This window comes from Archocentrus centrarchus, chromosome 11 (genome assembly GCF_007364275.1).
Source record: "Archocentrus centrarchus isolate MPI-CPG fArcCen1 chromosome 11, fArcCen1, whole genome shotgun sequence".
Taxonomy (NCBI): Eukaryota; Metazoa; Chordata; class Actinopteri; order Cichliformes; family Cichlidae; genus Archocentrus; species Archocentrus centrarchus.
The window spans coordinates 17343210-17361837 of NC_044356.1; the positions used below are offsets into that span (position 1 = coordinate 17343210).

Sequence of the window (18628 nt, forward strand, 5' to 3'; positions counted from 1 at the left end):
GTTTTTCTAGGCCTGCCAGTTCTTCCTTTGTCCTCCACTTGTCCAGTTTTCTTAAAATTGTAAAAGCACATTGGACACCATGATGAGATATGCCAAGTTTTCAGCTATTACCTCTGAGAATCACCCTGTTGGTGCAAAAATATTATTTTATGCTTGTCAAACGGCGCCATCTTTGGCATTCTGCAGAGATTTTGGGCTTTGTTACAAACTGCTAGTAACAAAGTAGCTAAAAATAGAGCACTGGCTCATCCCTTGAGTTTGGGGCCTTTTTTAAGCTTAAATGATTCATAGGTCAGTGTTAAGTGACTTAACAATTGAACAAACAAAACATTCTTCTGAAAATGGTCAGGTACAAGGACTGGACTGCAAATGAGTGTAAAAGCAGCCAATGTTCGACAGAAAACTCTGAAAGACCTTCAGAAGACCTGGCTCCTTGGAAGAAATATACAAAGAAATGAGGGGTGGCTCGAGACTTTTGCACAGTACTGTACATGTTTATCCACGGGACTGACTCGGTTTGCCTTTCTGTCTCCTATTCTCCCTCTGTATTTGTGTGTGTCTCCCGTTTTTTTGGTTTTTTTTGCTTGTGTGCTTGCTGTCACTCTGTCTTGCCCGTCAACAGCAGAGGGGAGCAATGCCCCAGCTGGACAGCAGGTGTGCTCTTCAGCACTGCAGCACACAAGCCACTGCAGTGCTGCCATGTCTGAGTGTGTAAGAGAGTGTGCGTGTGCGTGTGTGTGTGTGTGAATGCGTCGGCAGATGGGACAGCCTGGACCTGCTTGCCAGCTCAGCCGCTGCTGCTCCTGCCATTCAGTTGAAGAGCGGAGAGGGGGGGGAGACGGCCAAGGCTGGAGGAGTGGAGTGGTGGAGCGAGAAAAGAGAGAGTCCAGGCCCAAATAAAGACATGGGGGCCAGGACTGGGCTGGGTCCCTCTTTGCTATAAAAACGCTGGCCTCCTGGAGACTCGGGTTTGGTGGTTGGGGCTTGGGACCGGCGACCACCACAGCTGCTGCGGTCTTCCTCGGGGGGGTTTCCTCCGCATACTCACCATCATCGTCCTGGTCATCATTTCTGGGGGTGTTCAAGATGCCTCGAGTGGACGCAGACCTCAAGCTGGACTTTAAGGATGTCCTTTTCAGACCCAAGAGGAGCAGCCTGAAGAGTCGCTCTGAGGTCGGTGCTGTGACAATTGCTGCTGCGCTTATTAGACAACTCACGTATTACAAGTACAATTTAATGAACCGTCAGATCAGCTCTGGGTTAGAGTCGCACAAGTGTACATTCTCCTACCCCTTCGCGGTGCGTGACGCAATACATGTTATGTTAAGTGTTTATGCTGTTGAGACCAGATGCATGTAGCATTTCAGGGCCCTCTGATTCTTTATCAGTGATAAAAGCCGAAGAACAGACATACTTTACACTGACATTCATTAACCTCCGAATCAACAAAGATGCCTCACTGAAGGTGTAAAATGCACACTCAGTGCACTTTTACTCCTTACCTTGTTTAATGTTAGCTATTAGGTGTATATTACTTATGTGTTGTGTCTATACAGCGTGTAACAGTGGAGTGACCTTCTTAAAGGTGACAGGAAACGGGCTCAACACAGGCTACAAATAATACTGGACTACAAACAAAGAGTGAAAAAAAAACTGATCAGTTTGGACTTTATCTGCTTAACTGATATTTAAATGAATTATTATTTAAGGCAGACTAAACAGGGTACACTCTGTCCAGCAACACAACCAAGTAAACTCTGTTTCTTCTTATAACTTGATGAGCTTTATTATACACCAAAAGTTTTCACCGGCCCAACATCATGATACTGGTGATGGCACTAGATCTGAAGCAAAAAGTTTGAGTGAGTGGATGCTGCCCTCTGAGGGGGACGAGCAACACGAGACACGGGAGACTTCTCAGAAAAGTTGTTTAAAAATAGGACAGAGTGTGTTGCAGCCAAGCAGAGCACATTCCACTATGCCACAGAGATATAACAGTACCTTTAATCACACCGATTCAGATTTCACACACAGACGTGACACCTGATGAATGCTGTTAGTGTTTGGTTATTTTTAATATTTCAGATCGTAACAGTCTGTGACTGAGACCACAGGATTCATGTGTCATACTTTGTCATTATTTATTTTGAGTGTATAACTTGTAATGATGTGGTTTATTTTCAGTCTTTTGGTGGGGGTGGGCTTTTTAGCCTGTATTATAATAGGAAAGTAGACAGGAAAGGTGGGAGAGAGCAGAGGGAAGATACACAGCAGATGGCCCAGGACACAGTTGAACCCGGGCCTTGCGGCACATGCGTCGCCTGCTCAACCTGGTGAGCCATACTTTCGCACTGTTCACTTGTGAGTAGAAAGGGAGTAAACTGAAAATCCCGAGTCAGTGTGCAGTATTAGAAAAGAAGCCTGTATTGATTTGCTGCAGCAAGAAAATGGATTACCTCCCTCTCTCATCCATACTTCTTCCATCTCTTTCCTTCCTCCCACTATTATGAGTTATAGTCTCTTTTTTACTGTGGCACTCAAAATGAATCCACTGTGAAAGTTATGGTGCACTGTGTACTGTGAGTCTAGAGCTGAAGTAACCTTGCATAATAAATATCTTGGCTCTATTCAACAAAAGCACCCGGCACTAAAAAGGAGCCATTTAGAAAATTTGTTGTAAACAGTTAGCACGCCTAATCTCCCACTTTTTGACCGCCATACCGACCACCTTTACCCTCTCCGTTTCCAGTTTGAAGTCATTTGCCAGTTATACATATTTTGCTTTCAAATATTTTTTTTTCCCACCACCTTGTGTAACTTCAGCATAACTAAAAAATATTCAGAATTCAGAAGACCGATATCGATACCGATGGTGTTTTGAAAATCCTGATATTCTGATATATCAGCCGATATTTTTTCTTTCAGACACAAAACAAACATTTGATATGTGTAATTATTTATAGTAATTTATGCTCTCCCTGACTCTGCTTGAATCAGTTGGTTTTTGTGTTTGTGTGTTGCAAGAGAGAAATTGCAGAGTGCCCGCTGGTAGACAAACTATGCAGCATCACTCATAGCATGGTTGAAGGGTGTTTCTCTCGTCTCTTCTTTACTTTTAAAATTTTCATTTATCTGAATGCTGACACCAATAGATCGGTAAATAGATAATATCGGCTGATAAGTCCGGCCTGATGATAAATCCTGACTCAGTAAATAAATCTAGATTGCTTACATTACCCAACAATAGCTGCTGTGAGCTACACCAGACCAAGTAAGGCTGTAGCGAAACCACTAAGCCTGTTGAACAATGGTTTGATTCATTACTGTGTTCAGTGTTTAATCTGTGAGAAGATTCTTGAAAGTAGCATACACTGTGTAAAAAAAAAAGGTTTATTTATGTGATTTCTTTTGAAAGAAATCATTTCTGTGGGTCACACAAACACTTTCCTGCAAAGGGGGCAGCTTGTGTGTCACAGCGAGCTCAGCTTGTTTCAAGTAGCTTATCACGTTACAGGCAGCAGCATTAGAAGCTGTCCATTAGATCTAAATGATTCAGGGCATCCACGTGCACTCAGATGATGAGCATTAGCCTTCTCCTATTTCCAAGAACAAAGATTTAAAAAAAAAAAAATTAAAATACAAAGTCTCTTTACCCTCAGGTGGATCTTCAGAGGACCTTTACATTCCGCAACTCTAAACAGACCTACACTGGTATCCCCATCATTGCAGCCAACATGGACACCACGGGAACATTTGAGATGGCACAAGTTCTCAGCAAAGTGAGTTTACTGAAGCGCCCCTCCCCTCACCCAAAGTGTTTCTGAATACCACCTCTCATTTTCTTTCTGTCTTCCTTTTTCTCTCACTGCTTCTTTCTTTAGCACACCCTCTTCACAGCCATTCATAAACACTACTCTGTAGAAGACTGGAAAAACTTCGCTGCTAGTCATCCAGAATGCTTAGAGGTAAGATTTCTAGTCTTTCTGTAGGCCATCTCTCATAAGCAACAAGAAAAAAAAATTAAACACTTTTTCATGTATATGGATGCCACCCAAACAGAATACTCATTCTTGCCAACAGCATGTAGCTGCCAGCTCAGGGAGCAGCAATACAGATCTGGAGAGGCTGTGTGGAATCCTGGAAGCTGTCCCTGCCCTCAAGTACATCTGTCTTGATGTGGCCAATGGGTACTCTGAATATTTTGTGGAGTTTGTCAAGACAGTCAGAGAAAAGTTCCCTAAACACACCATCATGGTAGGAAAGATTGGGCCTCGCTGGCTGGTAGTTTGTCTCCTGGTGGCTTGTGGGTTGTTTATGACTGTGTGCTGGTTTTGCAGGCTGGTAACGTGGTAACAGGAGAGATGGTGGAGGAGCTCATCCTCTCTGGTGCTGACATCATCAAAGTGGGCATCGGGCCAGGTGGGTGGCTGCACAGTCCTCAAACACAGAGAAAGACTAGTGGTTAGGCATCCAAACACAGATGAGACATAAGACAGAGACATACAGCATTTTAACCTAATATAGCAGTCATATTATACATGTCTGTTTTGCACTTAGAGTCATTTTACTGGTACTGCATGTAGTGTATATTTAGATTCCACACTATTAAGGACTCAATGATCCTCTCTGCAGGATTAAAGTAGAAACTCTTAGGTTGCCGTGAAGACAGGAAAAATCTGGTTTTCCATGTATGATCATGGCAGATTAATAAAAGAACTAGTTTTGCAAAATTACAGCTGTTGGTCCTACTGAACTTTACAGACAGTTTGTGTACAGTACTGTGCAAAAGCTTTGAGCCACCCCTCATTTCTGTATATTTTTCTTGGAAAATGGAAACTATTTATATGACCACCTTTATTCTTAAGCTCAGTCTGAACTCTCTCAGGCAGCCTTCTTGTAACTTCTTTAAGTAGGCTTCAGGAATAGATCTTCTTGAAGGACATTCGAAGCTCTTCTTTGGATGTTGGCTGCCTTTTGTTCTGTTCTGTCAGGATGATGTTAAGGTCCGGGCTCTGGCTGATACTGTTCAATTGTGTGCTGTTCTATCCTTGTATGGTTTTACTGCATTGGCAGTGTGTTTGGGATGACTGTCATGTTGAAAAATGAAGCCATCGCCAATCAGATATTTTCCAGATGGTTTGTTTGTTTAATCAGGATCCCCTCAGCCTTAGCTATTCTTCCTAAGGCAACACTTGACTTGGGTACCTTTATTATACTTGTGTTACATGTTGTAAAAAACAAAACATTACTCTGAAAATGGTCAGGTACAAGGATTGGACTGAAAATGAGCAAAAAAGCAGAAACCTTCAGAAAGCTTGGAGAACTTTGGCTCAAGACCACCTTAAAAAATTACAAGCAAAATCTAAAGAACTAAGAGGTGGAAAAAGACTTTTGCATAGTCCTGTGTCATTTTCTTTTAAACATCCTGATGACCTGGAATTTGAACATTTATCTTCTGTCTGCTTGTTCTGCATCAGGCAGCCAGTGGTTCACGTCATCTGGTGCTCCTGCTGATAGAGTAGTCATCTGACTTGAATATATTAAAAAAGACAGCAGGTTCCTGTAGCTACAACATCAGCAATTCAGAGAGAGATAAAGATGCAATTCTCTAATGTGTTCACTCAATGTTGCAGGCTCTGTGTGCACAACGAGGATCAAGACAGGAGTGGGCTACCCGCAACTCAGTGCTGTTATAGAGTGTGCAGACTCAGCTCATGGACTCAAAGGACACATCATCTCTGTAAGTCCATATCAAAAAATAACCGCATAAGAGGTTAAAGACGAAGTTCTTACTTTGTGTAGTATGTATAGTAGTATTATAGTACTGGAGGACTTAATCTATTTGGATTCAAACCATTCACAATTTGGTAACCCCTCATATAAATAAATAAATAAAAATAATGAGGTTTGCATTTACATATTGAGTACACATCAAAGAGAACATTTGCATTTTAAATGCCTGCTACTTAGAGGATAGGCTGGCAAACAATTGATCAACAAAAGAGCATTTTTGACAGTCCAGAGATTCAGTTTTTACTCATCAGTCCAGCAGGTGTATTATGCATGTAATATGTACATTAGACCAAAAAAAGAATATACACCTATGGATCAATAGATTTGCAGGCAGATGGTCCTATACCAAAGCACTGCACACTTCATATACACTGCTGTAATGTTTGCTCAGGTATTATTACATTGCTGAAATGAGGAAAGTGAGGGATGAACTGTAGTATTTCTGATCTTTGCAGATTTCTGATGGTGATATTAATAAAGTTAATAAACAATTGCATCCAATAGAGGGAATCGTCGAGTCCTTCTAAAATTAAACAGGAAAATCTTTACATGTTTCTCTGACCTGATGTGAACCAATATAACTGACATTTATTTAACCTCTGTTAAGGATGGTGGCTGCAGTTGCCCTGGAGATGTTGCCAAGGCCTTTGGTAGGTAATCAACCCCACGCTGTAAGAAATATCTCTGTTAAATTACAGTAAAGTAGTGGCAGGCTTATTTCCCAGCCTCCAACTGTTATTTTACAGTCTGCCTACTGTAATCTACAACAACAGTTTCTCCCTGTAAAGATGTTTACAGTGCTTTGCTTTTTTCCTTAAAGGCATCAGGATTTACAGTATTTATCTGTCTATTCCCAATAAACTGTAAAAAAAAAACTGTATTTCTACCACAGTTTGTGACAGTGTACTGTGTCTTCAAAGTTACCACTCTGCCTCCTCTGGCTGTGCTTTTACTCTTCAGGTGCCGGTGCTGACTTTGTAATGATGGGAGGAATGCTTGCAGGCCACGACCAGTGCTCCGGGGAGGTCATCGAGAAGAACGGCAAGAAGTACAAACTATTTTATGGCATGAGCTCCGACACAGCCATGAAGAAATACGCCGGGGGAGTTGCAGAGTATAGGTGAGAGACTGCAACAACTGTGAGTCAATCATTTTGGCTTCATCCGTGTTGCTATGGCAATTTTTATTCTTTATTATATTATTGTGCTTATAATAATATTTGACTATTATTATAAACACTTCAGTAACTTAGATGAACAAATCCGTTTTATACTTTGATGATTCATGACACGCACACAGAGGATTGTATAACTCCAACACATGTTGCATCCAAACAAACGCCTTTAAGCCTAACGTCTCACCTCTTTCCTTGGCTCCCAGGGCGTCCGAGGGGAGGACAGTCGAGGTTCCCTACAGAGGAGATGTGGAAAACACCATCCGGGATGTGCTCGGCGGACTCCGCTCCACCTGCACCTATGTAGGCGCCGCCAAACTCAAAGAGCTGAGCAGGAGAACCACCTTTATCCGTGTCACACAGCAGTCTAGCCACATGTTCACTTAGGTGGGGGGTGTGTGGAATACACTCCTGCAAAAATATGTATTGTACATTTGAGCAGTACCCACTTTCTCCCAGTAGTAGTAGTAGTAGTAGTAGGACCACTTACAGACCTACACTTCACCATGCACCTGTTTCTCTCAGGATATCTGCTGTCAGAAAGTTTTTAGCTCCTGCAGGTTGGAATTAAATCAACTCAAAGTTTGACTTGAATTTTCCCAGAAGGATAACAGCACTCCATTCACTTTAATCTCACAGTGAGTGTGTTTCTAAGCTTGCAGAAACCTGTACTGTAGTTATTTATGCAGACCTGTTTTGGGATGGGAATGTGCAAATATGCTTCACTTACAAATGCCTGGATAAACACTTCCCAGTTTTGGGAAATGGCAATAAAAGAGTGAATGTGCAACACATTAGAGATCTTTCAAAAACTCGTATATAAAGTTGTTACTGGATGCCATTTCAACATTAACAACATATCACAAGTGAGCAAGAATATGAGCTACGTAAAACACACTCAGCATGAAGATGTTGATCCTAGTAGTGAGATCAATTAATTTGCTGAACTGTGTTTTGAAATGAATGTGCAAATCAATATGCAAGATCCAGAGACTCCACCCTTTAATTGCCAAGGGAGAAATCATGTTGCAGGAAACTGTGTGCAGAACTTCTGCTGGTTTCCTCAGAGGTTTTGGTCTTTCAGTTTCAGTTGATTTAGGGTTTATGTATTTCAAATATTTGGTATATTTGAGACACGTTTCCTATAAAATCATGTCTGTGCCCTGCATTTTAAATCGAGAGTCTCAAGATTTGTGCCTTTTACTGCGTTGTAAAGTAATGTAATGATGCCATCAGACACAGTCAAATAAATGTCTACAAATAGCATTACATTGTTTATTGCAATCAAGACGGAAAATGGAAGTAATTAATCAGATCAATTAATGTGGTTCCTCTTTCTGGACAATAAACAGTGTAACTAGAAGATTTTGAGTTTTTACTTCTTTTTCCTGATTAGAACATTTTAATGTAAAGTTGTCAAAAAGCTGGAGAACGATCTGCCACGATGTCGGACTTGGAGTTAAGACCATTTAGTCTCACGTTGCATTAAAAACCACCCATGTATTTCTAATATTTCTGCCAGCACCAGTGTCGCCACTTCCTGTTACATCAAAAGGGTGGTGAGTAGCGACTATAAGATAAGGAAGAAGAGCACATATAGAGAGGGATTGTGAAACCAATGATTAAACTAAGATACTAAACAAAACAGCAGTTTCTTCTGTCCTACTGGCGGCCTATTGTGTATTTTGCAAAGGCATAAAAAAGTTTTTTTTTTGTTTTGTTTTTTATCATTTTACCTCTGTTCACCACCAGAGTGGATTTTAAAACAAACAATCAAGAAGTGCTTGAAGTGCAGGCTTTCAACCTTAACTCAAGGGGTTTAACAAAAGTATTGCATTAACTGTTTAGGTATAACATATTTATACACAGTTCCCTATTCTCAGAGGCTCAAAATTAGTTGGACAAATTAGCATAATTTTAAATATAACGACTCCTTTTAATACTTGGATAAAAATCATTTGCAGTCAGACCTTTACTGCTGCCACCTTCGGTTGCTGCTTGTTTGTCGGTCTTTCTGCCTTCGGTTTTGCTCTGTTGGGTTGAGATCACGTGACGGACTTGGGCACTGAAGAATATCACATTTCTTTTGCCTTGAGAAACTCTTTTGAGTTGAAGCATTTGGCTGAATCAGAGCAGAGTGTGTAGCCCTGCACACTTCAAAATCCACCCTGCTGCTTCTATCAGCAGTCGCATCATCAGTGAACATTAGTGGGCCTCATATGGAGAGTTCAGAGAGTACAGCTACCAAATACAAGTTCAACACTTTGAATCAGCTACGGATCTTTTTATCTGCTCAATTTGTCATGAAATAATGAGCAAACGGGCCTCACCAGGTTAAGAAACTGCTTCTCTGTCAATTGACCTGTTACTTTAAAGCCTTGGAACTGCGGGACTATGTATAAAAATGGCTGTAATTTCTAAATAGTTAATGCAAAACTTTGGTAAACCCCTTATTTAGTTGAAACAAGTTGAAAGTCTGCACTTCAATCACATCTTGATTATTTAAAATCCACTGTGATGTGTACAGAGAAAAAAAATAAAAAAATAAAAAGTCAAAAATCTGAATAATTTTCAGGGAACCTTAAACATTAATGCATTTGAATACAGCATCATGTTCAAGTTTCTATTTTTCTCTGCTGGCTTTCTGGTTTCTGTGCAGCACTAAAGCTTTGAAAAAGTTAAAGTGCAGCATAGACGTGTCAGGTAGCCCACTAACCACTAGAGGGGGATGTTATCAAAGGTAACGATTTCAGCTCTCAGTGAACTCAAAAGGAAAAATCTCAATTAATGAGAATTCTAGGTTAGTGTTTGTATGAGTGTGAGTGCATGTTGTGTGTGCTGCTGCTGTATATTTATGCATTACTATACAAAGAAAGACACAAGTTGCCCATTCATTCCAGATATGTCAAGGTTTCATTTTGTTTTTCAAAGAGGTGCATTTGTACAGATGTCAAATACATACACCAACAGGGTTTCTCCATTGCTATAGAGGAAAGGGGGTGGTGAGACACAGGGACTTGGTGAGTACAATATAGTACAAACAAGTTGGCTGGGAACTGCTGTGGCCCCCTGTAGGCCAGACTGTCCATGCAGGTCTGCGCTGATGTCCAGTTCTCTGCCACCATCTCACAGGCCAATAAGTCTCAGTTTAGTACTTGGTGACACAGATTAACTAAGAAACATCTTGACAGACTGGTTGCTAGCCTCAGGGCTGAGTGTTCAGCTCACGGGAAGGACACAGCTGACACATCAGCTCCACCCCCTCCCTGGCAGTGGGCAGGGTCAGAGGTCAAGAACCATACAGCCTGTCCCCTGCTGAAGTGTTTACCGCCTTCCACAGAGAGGCCGCCCAGAGATGTTCAGTACACTAAAGAGTAATCCAAGCCATCTCCAGCATAATACACATATCATAATAATTTATAGTTAATTTCCAATAAGGACATTTGTTAATCAAATCAATTCAAATATCAAATTATATGTAATAAATTTACATATCTTATAACCCATATCAAAAAGCCCACAATGCAAATTGACTGGGGTGAAACTAAACTGTTAAGTGGGCCTCTACACTTTTTTTTTTTCTTCTTTCTGCCTGAGTTGGTTATCCAGCGCTATGGACATTAACAAGACATCATACAAAAAAAAAAAAGAAGAAAATTAATGAAAAAAGTGGAATCCTGATCGAATTCTGTTCACTTTTAAAACACAACAAAGTGCCAAAAAACACATCCTTTATGCAAAAATGAAAGTACAAACATTAAGAAACAAAGAGCACACATGCCTTTTTTTTCTGATCAAAAAAGTCAAAGCTCACTCACCAACATTCATTTTATTTGTCAAGTTGTGCAAGAAGCCAATTTCAAAAAAAAAAAAAAAAAAAAAATGACATTAGCACTGTTCCTCCAGTGAGGAAGCTTGTCTTGAAAAGTCAACAATGACACATTCTCTACATAGTTTTAAGTCCCCTGAAATTATACTGAGTGCTACAAGGAGACCAAGAACAAAAAAGAAAACAAAGAAGCTCCTGCACCAAAGATAATGCAAACAAAGCGGAGGTTTGCACGCACTGTTTTCGCACCACACGTCCGAACCAAGCTGTGCTGACTGCTGGCAGACGGGCTCTGCCAAAACGTGAACGTAACAAAACCAAATGAATAGTTCAGCCTGGTTGGCGGTGTGGAGGAAAGAAAAAAAAAAAAAGATGAACATGAAACGAAAGAAGGGATGCTTTCCATGAGAAAGGGGTTTTCCTAGTAGAAAAGAACCAAGGAATCACCTAACACCTCGGCCCGTTGGACCCAAGAACGCGCCGGGCGCCAAGTGAGATGGAGCACAGACAGATAAAACACAAGGTTACGGCAAGGTGATGTGCAAAAACTTGAGCCATCTCTCTTTTTTTCATCAATAGTCACCCCGTTTTTTTTTTTTTTTTCTTTTCCATTTTCATTCTCTCTGTCTGTTTTGAATGAATGTTACCCCCAGGACAGGCACCGGTCTGAAAAAGAGGGGTTAGACCGAACCCGTCCCAGGATTAGAAAGTGCTGAAACATTATCAAGTCTTTAACATCTACTTACATGTGCATCTCTTTAGGTTGGTTTATTTTTATTTTTATTTTTTACATTTTTTTCTTCTTTTTTTTTCTTTATTATTATTATTATAATTATTATTTTTTACAAAAAGTGGTCCCCACTAGCGATGAGGTTTCTTTTTCCTGTGGGTCTCACCACGAACCTTTGAGGGTCAGGGTTTATGATCTCACAGACTATTAGAGGAGAAAACACTCCGCCCCATCTCACACACACACACACACACACACACACACACACACACACACACACACACACACACACACACACACCACCCTTCAACACACTCATACATATTTGAACAACAGGTGCACATAAGCTCACATCCTACACAAATGACACACGGTGCAGACCCACACGCAGGGAAATTTAGGAAGGCCGCAAGGACAAAAGGGAAAGAGGGTTATAGGAAAACTCTGTTTCTCTTCACAAACATCCTGACTCAGCTGTGACACACATCAACAGATAATAAAATACACAAGCCATTAACGAGGATCAGACACTGGAGTCGGACTTTGCTACATACACTTGGCACGGTAAAGAGGGGGGGAAACAAAATGTAAGTATTGCACATTGTGGTACATTTCAAGGGGATAGAAAGGGTTAAACTTGGGAACTCGTAACCACACTAAACCTCCAAAAAAAAGAAGATGTTAAACCTTGCTGATTGATTTGTGTTGTCATCTATAGTTAAATATAAACTCAGCGGCCTTTTTAAGTCGATTGTGAACAGGAGACCGAATGGCAAAAGATGATGTTAGGAGGGCAGTCCAGGCCAGTCCTGCTATATCCGGGCCAGGCCACACTGAAAGGTAGCGAACGGTTGTTAAGGGTTAACTGATTGCTTAGCCTCAGAAGGAGGTGCTTATGAGGCTGGCTGGCTATGATTGGGTACCTGAAACAAAGTTAAAGAGGTCACTACAGGAGTCGTGGCAAAGAGGCAGAGCTGGGAGGAGTCAAAAAACAAATGCTGGTTACCTCACTTCATCCGACCCGGAGCTGCTTCACCTTCAGCCTGACAGCAGTAACAGCAGCGTTTATGACGGACCAGCATGGACAGAAGAGGTTTCAGGGGTTGTGATCGGTTACTGCATATATGAGATACTTCCCTGAAAAAAATCAGCAACTGGTGTTGCAACTGTGGTTTCTAAAGATTTAAATGTACTTTATAAGAAGGGGAACTGTGGTGACTGAAGCAGGCTGTGTTCAGGTATGTTAGCATCTAAAAACTGTTTGTTTTTCCAGTATAAGACAAAACTGTATTTCCCTCTGGGCAAAAAAGAGCTGTTTTGGTTGTAATGCTGGAGGATTATTATTAAATGTTTATTGCAGAGATTCTGAGTGGATTGACTCGGCGAGTGCGTGTTCCACTCACATACAAGGAGAGCGCCTGAATACTTTTTAACTATTGCTTTCTGAAGTAACCAAAGCAACAATAGCATCACTTGGCTTTGGCTTTCTTTTTTTTTTCTTTTTTCTACCTGATCATCAGCAAAAGTCTGAATGGTTTGAGTGGCTGACGGTTTTGTTCAGAGGTCTACTTTTTTCATTTGTTGGTAAGGGGGTTGGAGAAACATTCAGAAAAACTGACATACATTTATAAACCACTGCCACACACACACACGTTCAAAACCATACATGCACACACGCGCGCACACACACACCCACACGCACACACACACACAACCTAATGCAATTTCTACCAGATGTTTCAATAAGAACAGGACCAAATGAAAATGCACTACTGTGTAGGTGTCAATCTGAGAACCCTGTTCTATTATACAAAATAAAGCATTTTCAAATCTCATTCAGGGTCTTTTTACTCACCTTCACATCAGTCTGCCTGCTCATTCAACCACCTATCCACCCATTCCTCATCTATCTGAGTACACATCCATCCTGCCATCACCCTGATAAACTCCCACCACCTGAAACATCGTCACCTCTATTTTTTTTTTTTTTTCTAGAAGTAAGCAACGGCAGCCATAAAACACGGAAATACAGGCTGAGTAGAAACAGATATTCTCAACAGATATGCCTGCAGGAAGCCGCCGCCTCCCTAACAACACTATTGTGCCAGCAACCTGTAGATGCTAATCTCACATGACCATTGTTACATAGCAGCATGTGAGACACGTTTACATGTTGTATGGCACCTCTATGATTAAAAAAAAACAAACAAAACATGCCAATTGTTTGTTTTTTCAAGAAGAAAAGAAACAGCCCAAGGATCATGGCCCAAAAACCCAGTGAGAACAATCAACCTCCGACACTGCCGCTATCAAGATGCAAACATCGGACCGACCACGCAAGCACATCTGTTGAGGTAACTGCTACATCTTAGGGATATGAGCTTTGGCTGGCTGAGCAAAGGCCGTGTTCAAAAGTGAACCCTAACCCCCCACACTCTGGATACCCCGTATTAATTAGCAGGGAGAGATTCTTCTTATGCAATGCAAGAAAGGGTTTGTTTTTAATTCAATTCAGTAGGCAGGCACATGTAATTTTGGCCTTAAGCTGTGTCAAAGTAGAAACGTTTCCTCTACAATGTGGTAAGTGCCTGTTGAGGAACAAAAACCCTGATCTCCTCCAGTGTGTCACGCGGTCTAGGGCTTGTTTCGAGACAGGGCCGTCCAAAAAAAATCGTGTCTCCACCGAACTCCCTCCTCCTGATGTGCAAATTGCAAGATTCTTTTAATTAAAGACTCCAAGTAGAAACACTGGACATTTAGCGTCGTCTATATATCATTTTCCTATACACAGTACACATACACTCTTACACAAACTCCCACCCATACACAAACACACCACAGCGCACTCTCTGTACAACTGTACTGTAGCAGTGCATTAATCCAATGTCAGTCCACTAGTGTCTTTGCAGTAGGGACAATATGCACCAAAATAAATGTTTGCCTCTGCAGTTATCTAAATATGAATCACCAAGTACAGTACATATTGACTTTTAAGGACTATTTTGTGTCTGCGTGAGCATGTGTGCATGTGAGAGTGTGTGTGTGTGTATGTGTGGACAAACACACCAGCGTCATACACACAAAATTAAAAATCTATGATGAACTTCACAAATCTGTGGTGTGAGCTTCTGATTGTTGCTCTCAGTCTAATACAGAACATGAGTAGGATATATATAAATTTTTTTCCTTCCTAATCGAATCTTCCAGACACATTCCGAAACTTTCCTCCAAGTCACGCCGCGCACATGCTGAAAACCGTGATACCTCCAGCTCATTTCATTTTCCCTTACTGGAACTCCTCTCGCTCTCACATTTGTCCCTCGCTTTGTGATTTCATGGCACATCTGCTCCCACGTTACCAAGCAACCGCTCTGCTTTTCCAAAAGCTTTACCTTTCCAAAGTGCTACTGCTACTTTCCGACATTGTCTAAAAAAGAAAAAGAAAAAAGAAAATCTAAAAACATACAGTACTTTGTAAATATAGACACAATATCATTTTTGTTGGCTGTGTGGTGAGAGTGACAGGTGTGTTAAGTGCTTTGAAACATCCTGACCATCTCAGAGCTAACGTGCAGATACTCTCGCTTCGTCTCACGTGGCCTTTCTGGATTTGTAAAAAATATAAAGTGATTCATCTTTTTAAAAAAAAACAAAAAAAACAAAACAGCGAGGATCATATTCAGTATTCCTCTTAACGTTTTCTTAAAGTGAAGTTCACCAACCCAGTGTGTTTGCATTTGCTTTAGGCTAGGGTATCTCCTATTTATACATTAACATTGACCCACTTAGGCGCACTCAATTGAGGATTAACAGGACCCCTGATTAAAATTTTAGAAAAATTTTGGGGGGCGGGAAAACAAACTATATGGTGAGACAGGAGATGAGGGGGTTCAAGAAATGAAAAACACTAACAAAGAAAGCAAAAAAAAAACGACTCCACTGTCAACAAACCGAGCAGAGCAAGTGTTGTTCCCTCACGACTGTGTGGCACATGGGCATTAACCTGATGACCTCTGGTTCTGGTCAGGCATGCTCTGATGACATAGTGACTATCACATGATATAAACTTCCACTCTGATTTAGAGCAAGTGGAAATTTCATGGAATACCCACAAATCCTTCATGATTTGAAGAGGGGTGTCCAGGCAGCTTCACCACCCGTGTACAGGGAATGTCACTGTCAAGGAGCCGACTGTGAGCCAATCTGGGCTGAAATTTTAGCGTGCTGTGTCACCGACCGTGCAGAGCCATCAGGCATTGTGCCTGTGTGCCACTGAGCCACCAATAAACATTCAGCACACAGGTCAGAAATCCCTCACCATAAATCTTCTCATGAAAGGAAAAAAAAAAAAATCACCAAAACTGCACAGATTGCTCATGTGATATTAAATCCATCTATTAAAAAAATGTGTTAAACTACATGGACTTAATGTAAGATGATACCATGTAGGGTAAGGTTACCTCTACAGTACAGTATGTGAAATAAAAATAAACAAAAAATAAAACCAAGACAAATAAAACATTAATGTGGGCGTTTATGAGTTTTTTTTTTGTAGAATCTTTTTATGTGTCTTATTAAAATTCCATGGGTTGTTAACAGTGCTGCTAGCCTTCACTTGCCAATATTTGACCTTCCTTCGATGCTGATTTTCACCTCATGAGGGATGAAGGAAGGTTTGGGAAGGGTCAAAGGTGGCTCTTCCTCTGATTTTTCTACTTTTCGACCCTCAGGTGCAGACCATCTCCGCTTCCTGCTTCCCGATGGCTTACCGGAGCCAGCTTCTGTACTGCTGACCACCTGACCTTTGGAAACTCTTTCCCCAAACACGAGATCCCCATTTTCCACACTGGAGCCCCCTCCACTTCCACCTCCATTCCCACTTTCCCCACTCCCTCGCTGGCTGATGCCATTCTCCCGCCTGGAGCCTCCTCCACTGCAGCTCTGAGGAGCATCCGACACAGCTCTAGGGGGTTTGAGGTGTCCGTGGCTGGAGGACAGGACAGAGGCATGGGCGGCTGGCTCCATGTGTTGAGTCTTCTTCAGAGATCCATTCTTCAGGTTCTTGAGTGTGAGTGAAATACAAACATCACCCACAGAAAGCTTGGTACAAGGCAGCTCCAGAAGCTGGGTGGTCCGGTCCGGGCAGCATGAAGACCAGCCTTGGCCAAAGACGAAGAAGGGGTACTCCAACAGGACCTCCACACTCACCTAGAGAAGAGAAGAGAATTGGGGACATAAAAGACATTTAAACATTAAGAATAAGCTTGTCTTGCCACATTGGTTGTTTTGTTTTGTTTTTAACAGAGGCACCCAAGTCCAGTTAAACCAGTCGTTCTCAAAATTGTGATGCAAAAAACAAACAAACAAAAAAAAAGACTGGGAAAAATATGGAGTAAAAATAAGCTGAAGCTTTTCACAGTATTGGTTATTTATCCCCTCTAAAGAAAATATGAGCTATGAACTGAATATTGGGTCCCAAAAAAGAAAGAAAAAAAAAAATCAAGGCATGAACTAAAAACTGTGGTTGTGAAGAATTGTTTGAAACTTTATGAGAGTTCAATATTTTTGGAGCCTTGATAAGAACTCAAACTCTGGAAAGCAGTAACAGGAAAATGCTGCAAGAAATACAGGAAATCGAATACCCTGAATTTCATTTAACAGTTTGAAAGCATTTAAAAGCTGACAAAAATGTGAAATTCCATTCAGTTGTTTTCTTAACAGAAATGTGTAATTCTTTACAAAGCTACAGTTTTTATCTTAAAAGAAATTTTGGGCTATCCTGTTGATGCTGTGTCCTTTTGATACTGACCCTGTTATGTACACATTCTTGAAAAACAGGGAGATTTGCTGCATATCACCTCACTGTTTCTCAACCTTTTCTTGTTATGATGAATGTTGGAAACACTCTAGGTAATGTTAATACTGGAGCGGTGCAACACCCTGAGACCTAAAACCCTGAAAACATCTCATTTAAAAGTACAGTCATGTGAAAAGGTTTTCACAGAACTCTATGCAGTCCTGTGAAAATAAAGTAAACCTCAAGAATCAGCAGCTTGTAGAAATCGCCTTTAGCAGCAATAACTCAAAGTAATAATTTTCTGTATGACTTTATCAGTCTCTCACATCATTGTGGAGGAACTTTGGTGCACTCTCTCCTTCAGTTCATAGAGGTCTGCAGCATTTGTTGAGGTCTCATCACAGCATTTCAGTCAAGTTGAGGTCTGGATTTTGACTGGGCCGTTGCAACATCTTAATTCTTTGATTTTTCAGCCATTCTGTTGTAGATTTGCTGCTGTGCTTGGGATCATTGTCCTGCTGTGTGACCCAACAATTCCAAAAATGTCATACTTGTTCAGTCTTTTTTTAATTTTACTGTCATGAACTTTGACATTTAACATGCTACCAGAAGCCTGAAGAATCTCTGAGATGTAGCTCTTGGGTTTTTTGCGGTTTCTCTGAGCACTACAGTTTGACCTTGGGGTGAATTTGTGGGGACGACTTCTGGGAAGATTGTGACATTGTGTTAACACACCAGGGACCAGCAAACTGCCAAAATTTTTATAGAGGTGCTCAAACTTGCTGATGACAACAAGTGCATTTGATTAGCAACACCCAGCTGCTACTTACCCTCTTAATTCTTATGGAAGCAGTAAGAGTGTCCAATCCACTATTTTATTACAGCATAGTATTTGTAAAAAAAAAAATTCAATGCAAGAAGGACAAAGATCTGGCTGCTCATCATTTTTAAGTTTTTGAGCCAGAAAGAAATATTAACTTTTTCTGGAACGGTTCTGCAAAGTCAACAGGATGAAGATATTTACGCAATAATCTTCTGATTTAAACTGTGTACTTAAAGCACTGATTGGGCCTGTATTATCATTTGTATGTATAAAAAGAATGAACAGATGACAAAAGGATTGGATGTGGGATAGAGAGAAGAAAACAAACATGAGGAGAGAGATGAAGCCAAGGATAGAACATTGTAGAGAGTGAGGTGATGGAAGTGGAGGAAGTTTCTAAGATGGGGAGGAAAATGTGTGTTTAAAAGAAGAGAGAGCAGGTTGGACAAGAAGAAGGAGGAAATGAAAGAGAACTATGTCAA

The 18628-nt window shown here is 41.0% G+C and overlaps 2 protein-coding genes across 6 annotated transcripts in view; one reads left to right on the forward strand and one right to left on the reverse strand.

Moving 5' to 3' along the window:
• The first annotated feature begins 827 nt into the window (after window positions 1–827).
• Window positions 828–8329, forward strand: gmpr (guanosine monophosphate reductase). Its single transcript, XM_030740607.1, has 9 exons — window positions 828–1173; window positions 3660–3779; window positions 3882–3965; window positions 4081–4254; window positions 4338–4419; window positions 5634–5740; window positions 6401–6443; window positions 6754–6913; window positions 7174–8329. Exons 1-9 carry the CDS (start codon window positions 1087–1089, stop codon window positions 7352–7354), a joined length of 1038 nt encoding a protein of 345 aa, XP_030596467.1. The 5' UTR covers window positions 828–1086; the 3' UTR covers window positions 7355–8329.
• Window positions 8330–13060: 4731 nt separating this feature from the next.
• atxn1a (ataxin 1a) overlaps window positions 13061–18628 on the reverse strand; it is a 95503-nt gene continuing 89935 nt past the window's right edge. For 4 of the 5 annotated variants that reach the window (XM_030740604.1, XM_030740603.1, XM_030740606.1 and 1 more), the window contains one exon: window positions 13061–16734. In XM_030740604.1, coding sequence (XP_030596464.1) covers window positions 16138–16734 — 597 coding nt within the window. In that variant the 3' untranslated portion in view covers window positions 13061–16137. The remainder of the gene's footprint in view (window positions 16735–18628) is intronic. The other variant, XR_004020549.1, reaches the window with a different exon arrangement.

Excerpts from the sequence above, each read along its gene's own strand:
- gmpr (XM_030740607.1), top strand. The coding sequence starts at position 1,087 with ATGCCTCGAGTGGACGCAGACCTCAAGCTGGACTTTAAGGATGTCCTT. Across the intron at positions 3,966-4,080 it reads GTCATCCAGAATGCTTAGAG|CATGTAGCTGCCAGCTCAGG; the intron begins GTAAGATTTCTA and ends TCTTGCCAACAG. Across the intron at positions 6,914-7,173 it reads GGGGGAGTTGCAGAGTATAG|GGCGTCCGAGGGGAGGACAG; the intron begins GTGAGAGACTGC and ends CTTGGCTCCCAG.